Here is a 16,682-nt window from a genome sequence, read left to right as displayed (position 1 = left end):
CTTGAAGTGCCCTGTGGACTCTTGTGGGGTAGTCTCTCTGATGGTTGTTGCAATCCCTTTTTGGGCAAGTCTGCCCAGGGTGGCCCGTGTGCAGGAGTTGATGTCAGGATAGTTTCTGGTCTCTGATTGGGTGTTTTACTGAACAGTTGATCTCAGAGGACAGTTCTGTTCTTTATCGGGTTGACACCCAAATTTGTTTCAAAATCTTCACATCCCAGTGCACTCACCCCCTCAAGGACTACCTAGCCACAGTTGAGGATGGGCTAGCCTCCCTCCACAGTATGGCAAACCCACTCCTGCTGAACTCAAACATGTACTCCTTGCTGCCCAACACCACATCTTCCTGATAATGACTTCCCTCTGCACATGTCTCTGACCAGAGCCCCCTTTACCCGAGTCTCACGGCATTTGCTTCTTTGTCGTCAATTTATGCATGAATGTGACGGAATCATCCGGGTTCCAATGTCAATTATTAAAGAAACAATAAATATTAGCCTTGCCCCCGATAAATGTCAGTTCTATGTAATAACGTCCCTGCATAAAATGTCTCCTAACAAAAAAGTCGCTGTTTTTTGCGAGACATAATTACATTGAACACGCGGGGGACACCCCTGCAACCCCCGATTTGTATTTACTTTTACAATGGGAGCAGGGGACATTCCCACAACCCGTCCGCATACATAATGTCACCATATATCATGTCGCCAATGGCTGTTCCCGGCGATATCATGTATCGGGACATTATGTATGCTGACATTATGTATGCTGACATTATGTATGGGGACATTATGTATGCTGACATTATGTATGGGGACATTATGTATGCTGACATTATGTATGGGGACATTATGTATGGGGACATTATGTATGCTGACATTATGTATGGGGACATTATGTATGGGGACATTATGTATGGGAACATTATTACCTGATACCTAAATGTCTAAGTGCGCTACCCATGGCATACATTCACTAACTTGTACTGGGGTTGCATAATTGGAAATTGTGAAAATGTTCGCAAGGGTTTGGCCCGCAATATATGGCCCACGCAGAACCATTATGGTTGTGGCAAACATGTGAAATACTGCAAACTGCTGAAGGATCATTAAAAGTAGCAGGCATGTTAGGTAGCCTCCTTCACCATGCCTGTGTCCTGCAGTCTGTCACCTGCAGGCTGTTACCTACAGAATACCCCTGGCTGTGCCTGCTCACTTCTTTCACCCACTCCTTGTTGAGTTGTGCTAGTTTATGCTTGTTGGGCTCTTTCTCCCAGACTCGTCAGTTCGGCCTGTGCCTGATAGTCTCCTTCTGGTTTGTGCCTGTTAGTTTTGGTATTCGGGTGTGTTTCCGTTAGTTTCCTTTGCCCAGTCTGTGCCTGTTAGTCTTCATAACCCAGTTTGCTTCTTGTCGTTTCTATCTCCCAATCTGTGCCTGTTCAACTTCTTATACTAATTTGCCACTGTTAGTCTCCTGCTCCCAGACTGTGCCTGTTAGTCTTCTTATCCCAGTTTACTCCCAAGAGTTTCATTCACCCAGTCCTGTCTGTTAATCTTCTTACTCCAGTTTACTCCCGATAGCTTCCTTTTCCCAGTCTGTGCCTGTTAGTCTTCTTTTCCCAGTTTGCTCCTGCTAGTATACATTTCCCAGTTTGCTCCCGATAGTTTCCTTCTCCCAGCCTGTGCCGGTTAGTCTTCTTTTCCTAGTTTGCTCCTGCTAGTACCCATTTCCCAGTTTGCTACCGTCAGTGTCCTTTTCCCAGTCTGTGCCTGTTAGTCTTCTTTTCTCAGTTTGCTCCTGCTAGTATACATTTCCCAGTTTTCTCCTGATAGTTTCCTTCTCCCAGCCTGTACCGGTTAGTCTTCTTTTCCTAGTTTGCTCCTGCTAGTACCCATTTCCCAGTTTACTCCCGATAGCTTCCTTTTCCCAGTCTGTGCCTGTTAGTCTTCTTTTCCCAGTTGGCTCCTGCTATTATACATTTCCCAGTTTACTCCCGATAGTTTACTTTTCCCAGTCTGTGCCTCTTAGTCTTCTTTTCCCAGTTGGCTCCTGCTATTATACATTTCCCAGTTTGCTCCCGATAGTTTCCTTTTCCCAGTCTGTGCCTGTTAGTCTTCTTTTCCCAGTTGGCTCCTGCTATTATACATTTCCCAGTTTGCTCCCGATAGTTTCCTTTTCCCAGTCTGTGCCTGTTAGTCTTCTTTTCCCAGTTTGCTCCTGCTAGTATACATTTCCCAGTTTGCTCCCGATAGTTTCCTTCTCCCAGCCTGTGCCGGTTAGTCTTCTTTTCCTAGTTTGCTCCTGCTAGTACCCATTTCCCAGTTTGCTACCGTCAGTGTCCTTTTCCCAGTCTGTGCCTGTTAGTCTTCTTTTCTCAGTTTGCTCCTGCTAGTATACATTTCCCAGTTTTCTCCTGATAGTTTCCTTCTCCCAGCCTGTACCGGTTAGTCTTCTTTTCCTAGTTTGCTCCTGCTAGTACCCATTTCCCAGTTTACTCCCGATAGCTTCCTTTTCCCAGTCTGTGCCTGTTAGTCTTCTTTTCCCAGTTGGCTCCTGCTATTATACATTTCCCAGTTTACTCCCGATAGTTTACTTTTCCCAGTCTGTGCCTCTTAGTCTTCTTTTCCCAGTTGGCTCCTGCTATTATACATTTCCCAGTTTGCTCCCGATAGTTTCCTTTTCCCAGTCTGTGCCTGTTAGTCTTCTTTTCCCAGTTGGCTCCTGCTATTATACATGTCCCAGTTTGCTCCTGTCAGTTTCCTTCTCCCAGCCTGTGCCTGTTAGTCTTCTTTTCCCAGTTGGCTCCTGCTATTATACATTTCCCAGTTTGCTCCTGTCAGTTTCCTTCTCCCAGCCTGTGCCTGTTAGTCTTCTTTTCCCAGTTGGCTCCTGCTATTATACATTTCCCAGTTTACTCCCGATAGTTTACTTTTCCCAGTCTGTGCCTCTTAGTCTTCTTTTCCCAGTTGGCTCCTGCTATTATACATTTCCCAGTTTGCTCCCGATAGTTTCCTTTTCCCAGTCTGTGCCTGTTAGTCTTCTTTTCCCAGTTGGCTCCTGCTATTATACATGTCCCAGTTTGCTCCTGTCAGTTTCCTTCTCCCAGCCTGTGCCTGTTAGTCTTCTTTTCCCAGTTGGCTCCTGCTATTATACATTTCCCAGTTTGCTCCCAATAGTTTCCTTCTCCCAGCCTGTGCATGTTAGTCTTCTTTTCCCAGTTGGCTCCTGCTATTATACATTTCCCAGTTTGCTCCCAATAGTTTCCTTCTCCCAGCCTGTGCCTGTTAGTCTTCTTTTCCCAGTTGGCTCCTGCCATTATACATTTCCCAGTTTACTCTGATAGTTTACTTTTACCAGACTGTGCCTGTTAGTCTTCTTTTCCCAGTTGGCTCCTGCTATTATACATTTCCCAGTTTGCTCCCAATAGTTTCCTTCTCCCAGCCTGTGCCTGTTAGTCTTCTTTTCCCAGTTGGCTCCTGCTATTATACATTTCCCAGTTTGCTCCTATCAATTTCCTTTTCCCAGTCTGTGCCTGTTAGTCTTCTTTTCCCAGTTGGCTCCTGCTATTATACATGTCCCAGTTTGCTCCTGTCAGTTTCCTTCTCCCAGCCTGTGCCTGTTAGTCTTCTTTTCCCAGTTGGCTCCTGCTATTATACATTTCCCAGTTTGCTCCTGTCAGTTTCCTTTTCCCAGTCTGTGCCTGTTAGTCTTCTTTTCCCAGTTGTCTCCTGCTATTATACATTTCCCAGTTTGCTCCCAATAGTTTCCTTCTCCCAGCCTGTGCATGTTAGTCTTCTTTTCCCAGTTGGCTCCTGCTATTATACATTTCCCAGTTTACTCTGATAGTTTACTTTTACCAGACTGTGCCTGTTAGTCTTCTTTTCCCAGTTGGCTCCTGCTATTATACATTTCCCAGTTTGCTCCCAATAGTTTCCTTCTCCCAGCCTGTGCCTGTTAGTCTTCTTTTCCCAGTTGGCTCCTGCTATTATACATTTCCCAGTTTGCTCCTATCAATTTCCTTTTCCCAGTCTGTGCCTGTTAGTCTTCTTTTCCCAGTTGGCTCCTGCTATTATACATGTCCCAGTTTGCTCCTGTCAGTTTCCTTCTCCCAGCCTGTGCCTGTTAGTCTTCTTTTCCCAGTTGGCTCCTGCTATTATACATTTCCCAGTTTACTCCCGATAGATTACTTTTCCCAGTCTGTGCCTGTTAGTCTTCTTTTCCCAGTTTTCTCCTGCTACTATAATGCTCCTAGTAAATGCCCAGTAGCCTCCCTGTCCCATTCTGTGCCTGAGATGTGTGTAATCCCATTTCTCAAGTCGCCGCCTGTAAGTCTCCCCACAGTCTATGCTTCTGGGTCTGTTTCTCACAGTCTCTGGCTCCAAGTTCTAAACATACCTGTTTCGTTGCTCGTGCAGTTGGTGTGGGTGATAGTGGTGTCGATCTGTTTGTAGGCAACATTGTAGGAATGACTGTAGTTGGAGAACGGCACTTGCACAATGACCTTGTGCTTCACGATGATGCTGCCTGGCCTGGGAGGAGACAAGAAGAAAATCACGGATCAGCTGCAGGCAGCGCGGGGCCGGGGCGTGCAATGTGTTAATGCTAAAGGGATTTGCACCGTGCACAGTCACCACCGGAAATGGTCCCCAGGCGCTGTGCAGCAAACACCTCCCACAAATCAGCTCCAAAAAGCAAAATGGACAGTAGAGGTACCAAGGGCATGATAGTGCCACCTTCTAGCATTGCAACCTCGCCCCTCACCCAATCACCGAGGCCACAATTAGACTGTATAATGACAAGGGGGCATGGGTATAACAATGATATGATTGGTTATTTATAACGTGCTTAATACCCAGAGGATTCTAAGCTCAGACCCTGTATTCGAACCTGTGTTGCTCCGTGTCATTGTGCTTCTAAGGCGAGCACGTTGCCACTGAGCTATCCTCCCGAGGCTATAATGCAAATACCTCTATGTATCACAATTCCACTCTGTTATGGGACATCCCAATGTTCTTGGCACTTACTAAGTGCTCCCAGCCCAAGTGCTAAGGTCTATTTCCAGCCCTTCTTTTTGGAGTGCAGTTTTGTGGGAGGCGCCCCATGTGTTCAGTAGCATTGAGTTGGCATGCTTTTGCATTGTGCCCCAGTGCCCATCTCAGCCACCCATGCCTAAGATGTTCCTCTTTGCCTTGAGATATTTCTGTATGCCACCCACTTTCTACGTGTTGCTTCCTGCGGCCAGTGAGGCCCCCAGCTGTGCCTTACGGTCAGCTCCATGCATAGCCCTGGGCTCCAAATCTTGCCTCCGATATTTGGCCAAAGATAACTGTAGGGTGTGCTGACCCCATGAAGATAGCTGCCTAGGCTCATCACATTACCCATCCCAGCAATAGGTCCCCTTTAAAGCTAAAGCCCTCCCGCAGGGGATCTTACCGGCCTCCATGTGAGCCTAGTGTTGGTTTAAGGCTCACAGCGACACGTGTATGTGGGGCACTGATTGGCAGTGCCGAGGAGTCCCACAAACTTGGCATCATTTTCTAATCAAAGGTCTGATGTTCAAATTCAGAATTGCAAAGACTAACTCATAGCATTCCATCGATCATGTCATTGATCATGTAATTGATCATGTCACAGCAGCCGCAATCCTGAAGTGCCAAGGACGGGTATGCTCGTCTTTTTTGCATAGACTTTCATGATGGCCTGGAAGTTAAGGGGTTAAATGATATGATATGATATGTTATTTATACCTCGGTTAACACCCAGAGGTTTTTAAGCTCAGACCCGGTGATCGAACCCGTGTTGCTCCGCGTCGTCTTGCTTCCAAGGCGAGCACGAAATACCCTACCTGTGGCCCCTACGATGCTGAGGTCAACAAATATGGTAGCCCAGGGGTCTTCAACAATTGCTGGCTTACCCACCATAGGCCATATCTTTTTAGACCTTTTGATCAAAACGTCCACTATATTAGGACGTATATATATTTGACTGTAAAACACCACACAGGGCTCTGTGTTTTTCCTAGGTGGTGGCTGTGACTTAGGTTTGCCTGTAGATCTTGAATGGAACCCCTCTTGATGGCATTGCATGTTTTGCTGCTGCCCAATGCACTTTCTTAGAAAGATGCTCTTCAGTGGCCATCGCAGCTGCTTTTTGCTCTGCTTCTGTTGCACTACAAAGAGCATATCCTCTTTGCCCCCTTTGTGACAGAGCTTGTTGTGCTTATTAACGTCTGAGTGGCCGGAAGCTGGGAGTTCCTAGTCCAAGGTCATGGTGGTTGCTCCAGACAGACCCATGGCCCCGAGGCAGGCATCTCTAGCGGTAGGCGCCAGACATCAGGGAAGGGCTCTGTAGGTTGCCACCAACCACCTGGGGTCTGTGTCCTGTGTCACTGGGGGGTATGAGCAGCTTGGAGGAGAATGGTACCCGCACACACGCTTACGCACCTGACACGCGGCATCAGAACAGTACACCACAAAGCCTAGGCCATGGTAAAAGCAGAGTAGTCAGAGGTTTGCCATACTTTGATAGTTGTTTATGTGCCTGTTGCCATGGTGACGCTGATCTTGCCTGAGGACTCGCGCATCACAGGTCAGGTTTCCCTGTGTTTCTCGGGCTGGTCTTTCCTGCTGTTCTTTCCTTTGCTATGGCCCCATGACTTGGAGAGGACTGGTGTAGGCACCCTCTCCTGGCTCATTGATTTAGGGTTGCACCTGAAGGGACCTTATTTCCAATCACTACGAGGGGTCCCACTGCCTGAGCCCAGGTTGTACCAGATGTGACCCAGCCATACCACCAAGTTCCGATGTGCCCTGTGCCAATCAATACTTTAACACAATCTCGTGCATGAGGTCTTTGTGCTAAAAATCGGATCCAACCACCTGAATCAGAAGGATGACTTTTCCGAGGCATAGCCTTGACTGTAGAGTGTTGCATTGATTACGGCTAAGTCATGAGAGGGTTGATGATATCTGTCTACCGTCCATCGCTGCATGTGTCCCCATGCTTTGCTCAGCAATCTGCTTGCATTGAACAACGCATATCTTATATGGACCTCCTTGGCAAGAGCTTTGGTCATCATCTCTGGGGAAACCTACAATTGTGTGGCCTAATTTATTCATGCATAGTTAACACAAACCGAGGACAAGGACATAAGAGGCAGGGTCCAGTCCATATGTCCAAAGCAGGACCTCAGGTGAAGCAACCCTTCTACACAGCAGTCATCCAGCAATTCAGGTGAGAATCTGAAGAATGGACGGGATCTCCCATAGATAAACACATTCACCCAGGGGATGGCTTAAACCAGTCTACCAATCATGGCGAAGCACGCCAGCCATTTAACCAAGCCGAAAGACCGCCAAACACTTAGGTCCACCACACAGGATATGTTTTGGGCATGTCAGAGAAGCAATCTAGCCCAGTTGAAACCACTCTAGTGGTAGTAGGGCTGCGCACGGGGTGGGCCCACATCTGCACAATGACCATTTTAGACCTTCTATGTGGTTAACACTGACAAAGGGATGACCCAAAACAAGACAGCTGGAAGAAGGACTTAAAAAATGCATTAGTAAGCATAGGGAGAGGGGGTAATACCAAAGAGTGGATTGGACCATCTGGAATTTCTAAAAACAGATAGGAATCATGTGCAGTGCAGGCAGCAAGACACTGGAACCAGAGCTTAATTTGTGGGTGTGTTTGCCAGGGCTCAGCCCTGATACTTATTTTTGAGACCCGGCACTTATTGTCTCAGACTCGGTTTGATTACGATGTGGTGTTTTGGCAACTTTATTATTTCATCTAGCAGTCACTATTAACCACACAACAATCAACGAAAGTGTGTACTCGCCATATGTCTCTGCATACGGGGCTGGCCTATTGTAATTCATGAACCTGTGACAGTGCTAGTTATCAATTTTCATGAATAACAATGAGTTGGAAGGCGACAATGCTGGGGGCTCAGTCTGGAGCTGGCAATTGCCAAGAAGGAGTGCTTGTTCTGAGTGCCAACCTGTGCTAGATTATCCTGCTGCAGTGGTTGACAGGAAAGTTCATCTGTTCAGTAATGATTTTGCCTGCATTTATCCATCGGGATACAATAGAAGGAAAGCACGTTTGCTCTGTATTCTGTGCCTGGTCAGTCCATAGGATCCACTTAACACCTAAGGTACCACAGCAAAATGTTAACAGCCATGGCTGGTGGCATTTGTGGCAGGAAGATGCCCGCCCTGATATGTCAAAAGCGTCCTTAAAAAATATGAACCTGGAACTTATTTTCTGAATCAAACACTGACTGGCACGCATTGCCTATAGATCTGGGGTAAGAATTATACCGCTTAAAATTGAGAACACTTCTGAAGACCTTTCTTTTCCTAATCCTGTCTGATAATATGCAGACAAACAATGGCTACCATGCTGGCCTATTGGGCTTCCACCATGGTAAAAATGACTGCACTCTGGTGTAGCCAAAACTGCCACCAGCCTACACCTCAACACACATGTGGGGTTATCTAAACACAGAGGGGCCGAAATTAGTTGCTTAAAAAGCATCCCATCCTTGGTAGCCAAAAGGGCCACTAGGGAAACACATTAAAAAAGGGATTGCAGTGGCAGGTGGATTTCAATACAAAAGTACAGCAAAGAAAAAAAAACATGGAAGCCACTAAAAGGTTTAGGAGATCTAGAGGGTGGGACCAGGGAGTCACCCAACTCTTTGAAGAACATTACACGATTGAATTGTTGAAAGGCGGGGCATATTTTATTGGTTTGATGTCTTTGTGAGCCTTTATTTTGCATCGAGAAGACCAGACAACTATCTCAAGTGTGTCAGTGGAATAAGCATGAATCTTTTATAGTCTAAATCCACGACAAAGGACATTACTCACTCTTTACCACACTGGTGTACTTAAAATCAGAGGATTAAGGAATGTAAAAGTTATCCTTATAGCCATAAACGCTAGCCATTTATTTGAACATCCAAACTTGATTGATGGCTACACTGAAATGATGAGCCTGTTTTTTAACCATTATCAGGGAAAAGGGGAAATGGCAGAAATTGGCAAACCTTCGAACAGAGCTGAGCAGATAATGAGGTCCCCTAGGAAAGTGCAGCCGTACCTTAAGTGGTGCATTGTTGTATCTCACCGTTCTTACCTAGTTCACCTATGGTTTAATGTTCTCCATTTCAATTCCTTCACTGAGAAATGGCATGGGCTAGGAATTGATCATCAAACCTACCCTATATGCCACATGGATATTGAAAGGGTGGGTCATTTTACATTTTTCTGTTCTCTTTATATTGCTTTTCATAAAAGAACGTTGGTTCCAGTTTTAAAATAAAGAGGGTTTTATCAATTTAGGCCGGCATTATTATATTGCGTACTGCTGCAAGATGAAAGTCTATTGTGGGCACTTAATTCTTCCATTTGAAAGGCATTGACGCTGAGGAAGACGCGCATTTCTGATCCCATGGAGAATATCATTTCTATATAAAAATGTCCTTAACATAGGTTTTACTTTGAATTTATAATTTTATACATTCTTTCATTGTTAAGGAAGTACACTTATTGCTAAATATTGATGGAATTATAGTGCTGCACTGAGTGACGTTTTAGAATTGTTATTGTAATATGTATAATGTTTGGTTTAGCATTTATTTTACTTCAATGTGTTTTATGATTCTTTTAATAATAATCGAATAAACAAATTCTAACTTAATTACTCACTGTTTACCCTTTTCAGGCTAGCACTGCTCCTTCTATTGCGCTTAATATTGCAGCAGACTAAGTACTGATTCTTTCGTCCCCTTTTCAATGCACAGCTCAGTAGTTCAGCCCTGCCAGGTGTATTTGCCATTCTCAGGATCTTGCGCTATTTTCATTTCTTTTCTTCTTTCCAGCCTGTTCTTTCTGGTGGTTGTGTGCCTGTTACTTCTTCCCTTAACTTACCTCTTTCAGAAGTTCTTCTCAGGACTCATTCCAGGTGCAACAGTCAAACCCCTGATTAAATTACCTAATTCATCAAATTCACCTAAGTAAAATCACCTAATTCTTCACAATGTTTCAGCATCCTGAAATCGCTTCTCCAGGCTCTCATTGACTAATGAGAATGTTTTAATGTGTTTGATGGCCCCACACCACAATTTATCTGTGCGTACTCCACATGATGACCCTCAAATCCCTGCCTCAACTTTACTGACCTGGATTAGCACCTCTTTCCTTTGTCTTCTACTAGTCACAATTATTTTTCACTCTTCACCAGCACTCTTTCTTTTCCCAAAAGATTCACCCAGTGAAATTTGGTCGTGCACACTTCTAACGTTTATTAAACTGTTTAAGGGAATTCATGGATGAATCAGGAAAGAAAAAGTGAAATAAATTGCTTATTGAATAAAAAAGGCTCTTACCTCAACGATATGATCTCTACACCTTTATATCCCGTGACGGATTTGTACAAAATCGACATCTAGAAAAATAGAAAAAGCAAACACATGTCAATGCATGTAATTAGACACAGAGATTCACAATGGGGAATTTGTACTGATTTAATTTGTTGCATTCCTTTGTAACAAAACAATTTTACAAGGAAGCTACTGTGTCCATTGTGGATCTAAAAATGAAGTGTAATTGGTAAGAGTTTATATCCCCATTGTTTCTATCTAGGGAACATGCAGAGACTGATGCAGCACTTTTCTAAAGATCTCACTTATCATGAATGCAACAAAATCAGCCCTTCTCTGCATAGTGCGCATATGGTTAATCAGTATGGCTGGACACTCCAACCTGCCGAATACTCAAATCCACTCTGATTTTCATGAAAATGTAAATGTAGCAAAAAAATTAAATGCACTGAATACCAGAAGAGAATATTTGAAAATGATGGGTCATTTTGAATTAATATTTACTTGATTGTGGGTTGACAAGGCCAGTTGTACAAACATTGGAAAGAGAATCAAGCAATCAATTGGGAAAATGATCCACTTGCTTTGATTGTATCCATGATTGCAGCTGTGTGAAGAGGCAAGCGACGTTTATGGCTGGCTAATAGCTTTCAATTTGAAATGTCTACCCCTACTATCATCTACTTCTGCCAGTCTTTGGGATTTGTTTTATTTTTCTCATGTTTCTATCATCTGGTTTTCATCTTCTTCTTGCTTTGTTTCTTTCTTTCTCCCTTCTGGAACACTACTTCATTGTTATCTTCTGTATTCTTTGCTCTGCTTAACTCTGTTTTTCACTGACAGATTTGCGCTTTCATCTATTCTCCTGCATGGTTCGCCTTCTTCCTTCTGCACCACCCCTCTCAGGTCTAATTGGGGACTTTTCTCTCCTCCGCCTCTCTTACCACATGTGGAGTTCTCCAGGGCCCCAACTTTTTATCCTGGCTTTTCAACACTATGTGGCCCCCGTGGCCCATCGCATCTCTACCTTCTCCTCTAACTTTTAGTGTTATGTGGATGACACCGAGCTCTCCTTTAGGCTCCCCTCTGCCTCTACTCTATCCATCATCTCTGACTGTCTATCTGCGATTCAGGAATGGTGTGCCCTCAACAATCTCTGTCTCAATGCCAGCAAGACTGAGCTCCTCTTGATTGGGACACCTGCTCCCGCTTTCCCTCTCTCACTCTGGCCGCCCTCCTTGGGCCCTATCCCTTTGCCTTCCGGTGAGGAAAAAAACCTTGGGGTCACCTTCGATTTGACCTTCTCCTACACTCCTCACAACACGAAAGTCTATGAGAAGTCCCACTACCAACTGCACCTCCTCAGAGGTATTCTTCCTTTTCTCACTTTCCCCCAGAAGCCCAAGTTCTCCAGAGCTCTGGTTCTCTCTAGGCTGGACAACTGCAACAGCTTCCTTCTCAACCTGCCTTCTTCTACTCTCCACCCTCTTCAGCTAATCCAGAACAGGACTCCGACACTTGTTGTTGGCCTCAAGCCCAGGGATCATATCTCTCCAGCCTTGAAATCCCTCGAAAATGATGCATCGAAATTAAAATCCATCAAAAAAAACAATTAAAGTAATTGCATCGAAATGCTATTTTTTGAATTAAAAATACATATTCCCTCCTTTTAACTGTTAAAGATAGCATTTCAATGCATTTATTTTGCACGTTATAACATTACATGGAGATGTCCAGTCCTGAAATCTTTTAAGTATTTCGCCACTGGCCAGCTTCATGTAACGTTTTAGTGCTTATTGTTTATTGGAGGGGGGTCCTCCCAAGCCCCCAAACCCCCAAAGGCACCCGCTAACCCTAACCCAACCCTAACCCTAAATATAACCCTTAATGTAACCTTTAATGTAACCCTTAATCTAACCCTAAATCTAACCCTAACCCTTAATCTAACCCTAGCCCTAACCCTAAACCTAAAACTAATCCTAGCCCTAACCCAACCCTAACCCTAAATCTAACCATTAATCTAACCCTTAATCTAACCCTAATCTAACATTTAATGTAACCCACAATGAAACTCTTAATCTAACCCTAACCCTAACCATAACCCAACCCTGACCCTAAATCTAACCCTAACCCTAATTATCCATCGAAATTATCCATCAAAATGCATTCAATGAATATGCGTTTCGATGGTAAAGCAATTTAATGAATACATTTAAATGGATTTTTATTTGATGAATACATTTTCGATGGAAAGTCCAGATACCAAGTTCAAGGACTTCAGCATTATCCACAAGGCTTTCTTGGGGTGGGCCCGCACTACATCCAACGTTCTCTTCCTAAACATCTTCCTTCTCGAGCCCTTCGCTCCACTACCTCCAACTCTCTGAAAGAAAGGCGCTTCTCCAAGCAGGGACTGGGTGGTAGATCTCTCTCCTCTAAAGGGGGCCTCCCTCTGGAATGGCCTCCCTGCCCCTCTCAAACTTCAGCAGAATCACCTCATTTTCCAAAGCAGCTCAAGACCTTCCTTTTCGCTTCTGCTTTTCTCTCCTCCTCTCCCTTGCTAATCTCCTGTTCCTCTGCACTGGCTGGTTGCCCGGCTATCCTCATAACCATAATGGATACCAGGCTCCCCGTGACTAGTCGCACCTGCACTGACTCCGGCCTTACCACGCACTTAGGGGCTCTATCTGTAACCACACAGTCCCCTCCACCCCTGCACTAACCCTGAGCAGGCTCCCCTGTCTGCACTTCTCAGAGCAACGCGGCCCGGACTGCACTCCCCCTTTCCCTCCCACTGGCTCTTCTCCTCTCCTTCTCCTCTGCACGATCTGAATGACGCAAGGCCTAGTAAGATTTTTTGTCTTGCCCTCCCTCCATCTCCTTCCAGTGTCTTGTCACGCTTAGAAACACTTGTGTACAGGCGCGTTGTAAATAAATTATCATATCATATCATACCATAGGAGGGTGGTAGAGCAGAGAGAAGTGGAGGTAGATGTGAAAAGGCAGGAGAGGCGGTACAGGAGATAATGGAAAATGGAGTAGGAACCGGTAAGGTAATATTGCAATAGGGGAGGAATTATGTAGAGAGGGGTACAGCAGGAGGAGGGTGGGAAGCAGTACATGAGAGCGACATTTCTCCCGAACCAGAGCCGGCTCTTACCTGATCCTGAAACCTCTGGGCAAAGGCCTGGTAGGCTTCTGAGGATGTGTCCCACAATGCAGGGTTGAATTGTTCAATCACTGTCACAGTCACATCTACAGTCACACTGATGTAGTCTGGAAGAAGAAAAGACAGCATTAGGACCTTGTCCAGGGAACCTATCCTATTGCCCCTACAAGGCCAGGGTCCAGCCTGCAGAGGGCTTCTGATGGCAAGGAAGCCTCCCATGGACAGTCGCCCAGACCTCCCCACTCAGGGACAATGTTGGGTTGGCCCAAGAGGAGGGGTGATGTTGGTGAGTCACCACAAGATACCAGGCTGGGCGCTCCCTGACTCCCTCTACAGTGCTAACACACACACACACACTCATCGCTTTCCTTACAGAGACCTCATCTCTTCCTTTCCAGACTTTGCCATTTTCTGTACTCCTACACACAGCCACACAAATGCAGACACCCAAACGCAGCTACATTTCCCTAACATATATGAAAACTTTCTGGAGCTGTAAAAATGACATTCTCCCATAGACATGCAGAATAAGTCTTAATGTTATATTAGCATGCAGTTCATGTTTTGAGGTCATGGAAGACAATGTGCGTTCTTCATCGTGCCTTCCCACACACGTTCTACTCACCTCACCCCAACCCTGCATACTCTCCTTCACACCCTGCTCTCCCATACATCATCAGACCCACGGCCCTCAGAAGCGATCCCTTCTCAGTGTGGTTCATTAAACTAGCCAATGTATAATTACCACCCAGGGGGAGACGCTGGCCAATCATATATCTCCAAACAAAAGCGCGACCCCCCAGTAGCCATCCACAATACTTGTCGGCCACCTCTGTCTTTTCCCCGGCTGCCATCTTTCTATCTTCTTGCCAGTGGCCCAAGCTGCATCTCCCTCTATTCCCACACCATCCTCTGCAGTGCCTCAACCCAACCTTCTCACCACAGCCCCCTCCCACTCACCTCCCCACTTACTGGTGTGGGGGGAAATGCACTTCTATGTGATGATGGTTAAACAGAAAGTAGTTTGTAATGACATTGTAAGTGAATACAAGTGAAGAAGAAAGAAATGTAGATGTAGTGATTTAAGACAACTAGGCCTTATAATCCCTGTACTGGACTGGTATGGTTAGAGCAACTCCATTTTGAATAACACATAGGCTTGCTGTCAGGATGGAGCCTTGAAAGCTGGCTCACTGAAGAGGTGTTTTACTTGCACGGTAGCTTACTGCAACCATAGCACAAGTTTAGGTAGCCTCCTACACACTGCAAACTTTTATTACTGTAATGATTGACCTCATTTAAAAACAAAGTGTTGATAAGTGTGAGTCTTTATTGGAAAATTAATGCACATCTGCATTTGGTATCTCTCAAAAGTGGTAACCCTTCAGGACCAGGCTCTTCTGTCTCTACCTAGAGGTTCATTGTATTAATTGGAAGGAGTGAAGTCCTCCCTTATGAAGTCCTGAATTCTTTTGCTGATTGCATTAGAATCAATGCATTGAAAACTCAATATCCTTTGTTGCAAGGTGAGTGGCTGTCTCTCCCCGCTGTTGTTCAATATTTACATTCTTCCGTTATCTATTTTGTTGGAATCCCTTGGGATCTTCTTCTGTAATTATGCAGATGAATTCCATCTAGTACTGAATATAACCGGGAACTATGAGACTGATCAACAAACGGTAGCCGAAGCATACGACATCATAAAACAATGGATGTCAACTAATTGGCCCTGTTTGAATGCTGCTAAAACTGAGATGATGCTTTTCGGCTCCCAGCAAGCCCAATCCAAACTTAGCCAAGACTATAACTGCTTCATGATAGAAGGTTCCAAAATTAAAACCGTGAAGAAAGTTAAGACTCTAGGTACTTATATGGAGGAGAGTTTTGATAGTGAGGCACATGTCACAGCCATCTCTACCAATGCCAACTACCATCTAAAGGTACTTAGACAAGTAGCCCCGTTGATATCGGTAGAAAATCGCGTAAAACTCGTAAAAGCAATAACATTGCCTCGGGTGGATTATTGCAATGCATTGTTGGGGGGAGTAACAAGGCTGACATTCAACAGCTACAGAAGGAACAAAATGCAGCTGTCAGAATCATCTTCCAGATGAAAAGCTCAGAACCCACCAGTGCGGCTAGAAGAAAACTTCATTGGCTTCCAGTGGCATCCCGGATCCAATTCAAAATACTTACTATGTGCCAGAAGTGCATTTTTGGAAACGCTCCTGCATATTTGAAGGAGAAGATCAACGCTTATCAGCCAACAAGAAGTTTACGCTCTTCGGCTGGATCTTTGTTGATCTTACCCCGGATAAAAAGATCTTGTGGTCTAGGATGAGCCTTTGGTGTCCGAGGCGCGCACGCCTGGAATTCTCTACCGACACAGATGCGCAAGATTGAGAATCATCTTGTTTTTCGTAAACAGTTGAAGACAATCCTGTTTAAATAGAATAACCCTAGCTCTGCCTTTTGCTACTTCTATCCCTCGGCACCTGGATGCCTGCAGGCTTTGGCGCCTTATAAGTGTAATTAACATAACATAACATAACATAACACAGTTTGGATCATTTGGAGATTGTGTGGTGTTTGCTTCTGTGTTCCGACTGCACTGCTGCTGTTAAACCCTTTCCCAACTAACTGCACCTAAGATTCGACACCCGAGATTGATTTGCTTGACAGCGTGTACCACCTGCATAATTTCGGCTGACCAGCCCACCCTCCACACCAAGGACATAGAAAAGGTGCACTTTTCTATTAGTGTCTGTGTGGAATCCGTCCACTCGCATAGTGGGTGTGTGCTCGCTTGGGCTTGTTTAAAACATTTTAAAATGAAATTTAATGATGGCAGATCAACCTCCGGAAAATGTGTGGGGCTAATCTGTAAACATTATCCTATGCTTACTACATGACAATCAAATACACCTGTGTACTCTAAGCGGGCAAAGACTACAGGCGCCATCCCCCAAGTCATATTTAGTTGGAATATGACCTCCAAGAGTACATTGAGGCATTTCAGAAGGGGGAAGGCAAAACCTTCCTCCTGCCATGGCCAGCCTAATTAACTAAAAAAGGCTCCATGAATCTGCTCTGTCCTTTGTTAGCTGCTGGTGGCAGCTTCAC

General features: G+C 45.0%; 1 protein-coding gene across 1 annotated transcript in view; it reads right to left on the bottom strand.

Moving 5' to 3' along the window:
- Positions 1–16,682, bottom strand: part of LOC138568751 (pneumococcal serine-rich repeat protein-like) — a 139,897-nt gene that overhangs the window by 39,350 nt on the left and 83,865 nt on the right. The window contains exons 4-6 of the mRNA XM_069646538.1: positions 13,551–13,666; positions 10,397–10,455; positions 4,393–4,526 (exon numbers count right to left, since the gene is read on the bottom strand). Coding sequence (XP_069502639.1) covers positions 4,393–4,526; positions 10,397–10,455; positions 13,551–13,666 — 309 coding nt within the window. The remainder of the gene's footprint in view (positions 1–4,392; positions 4,527–10,396; positions 10,456–13,550; positions 13,667–16,682) is intronic.

The sequence above is a fragment of the Ambystoma mexicanum genome, chromosome 1p (genome assembly GCF_040938575.1).
Source record: "Ambystoma mexicanum isolate Mex_15411 chromosome 1p, UKY_AmexF1_1, whole genome shotgun sequence".
Lineage (NCBI taxonomy): Eukaryota > Metazoa > Chordata > Amphibia > Caudata > Ambystomatidae > Ambystoma > Ambystoma mexicanum.
Note: the sequence above shows the minus strand (reverse complement) of the source record. Positions and strands in the feature narration are given on the sequence as shown.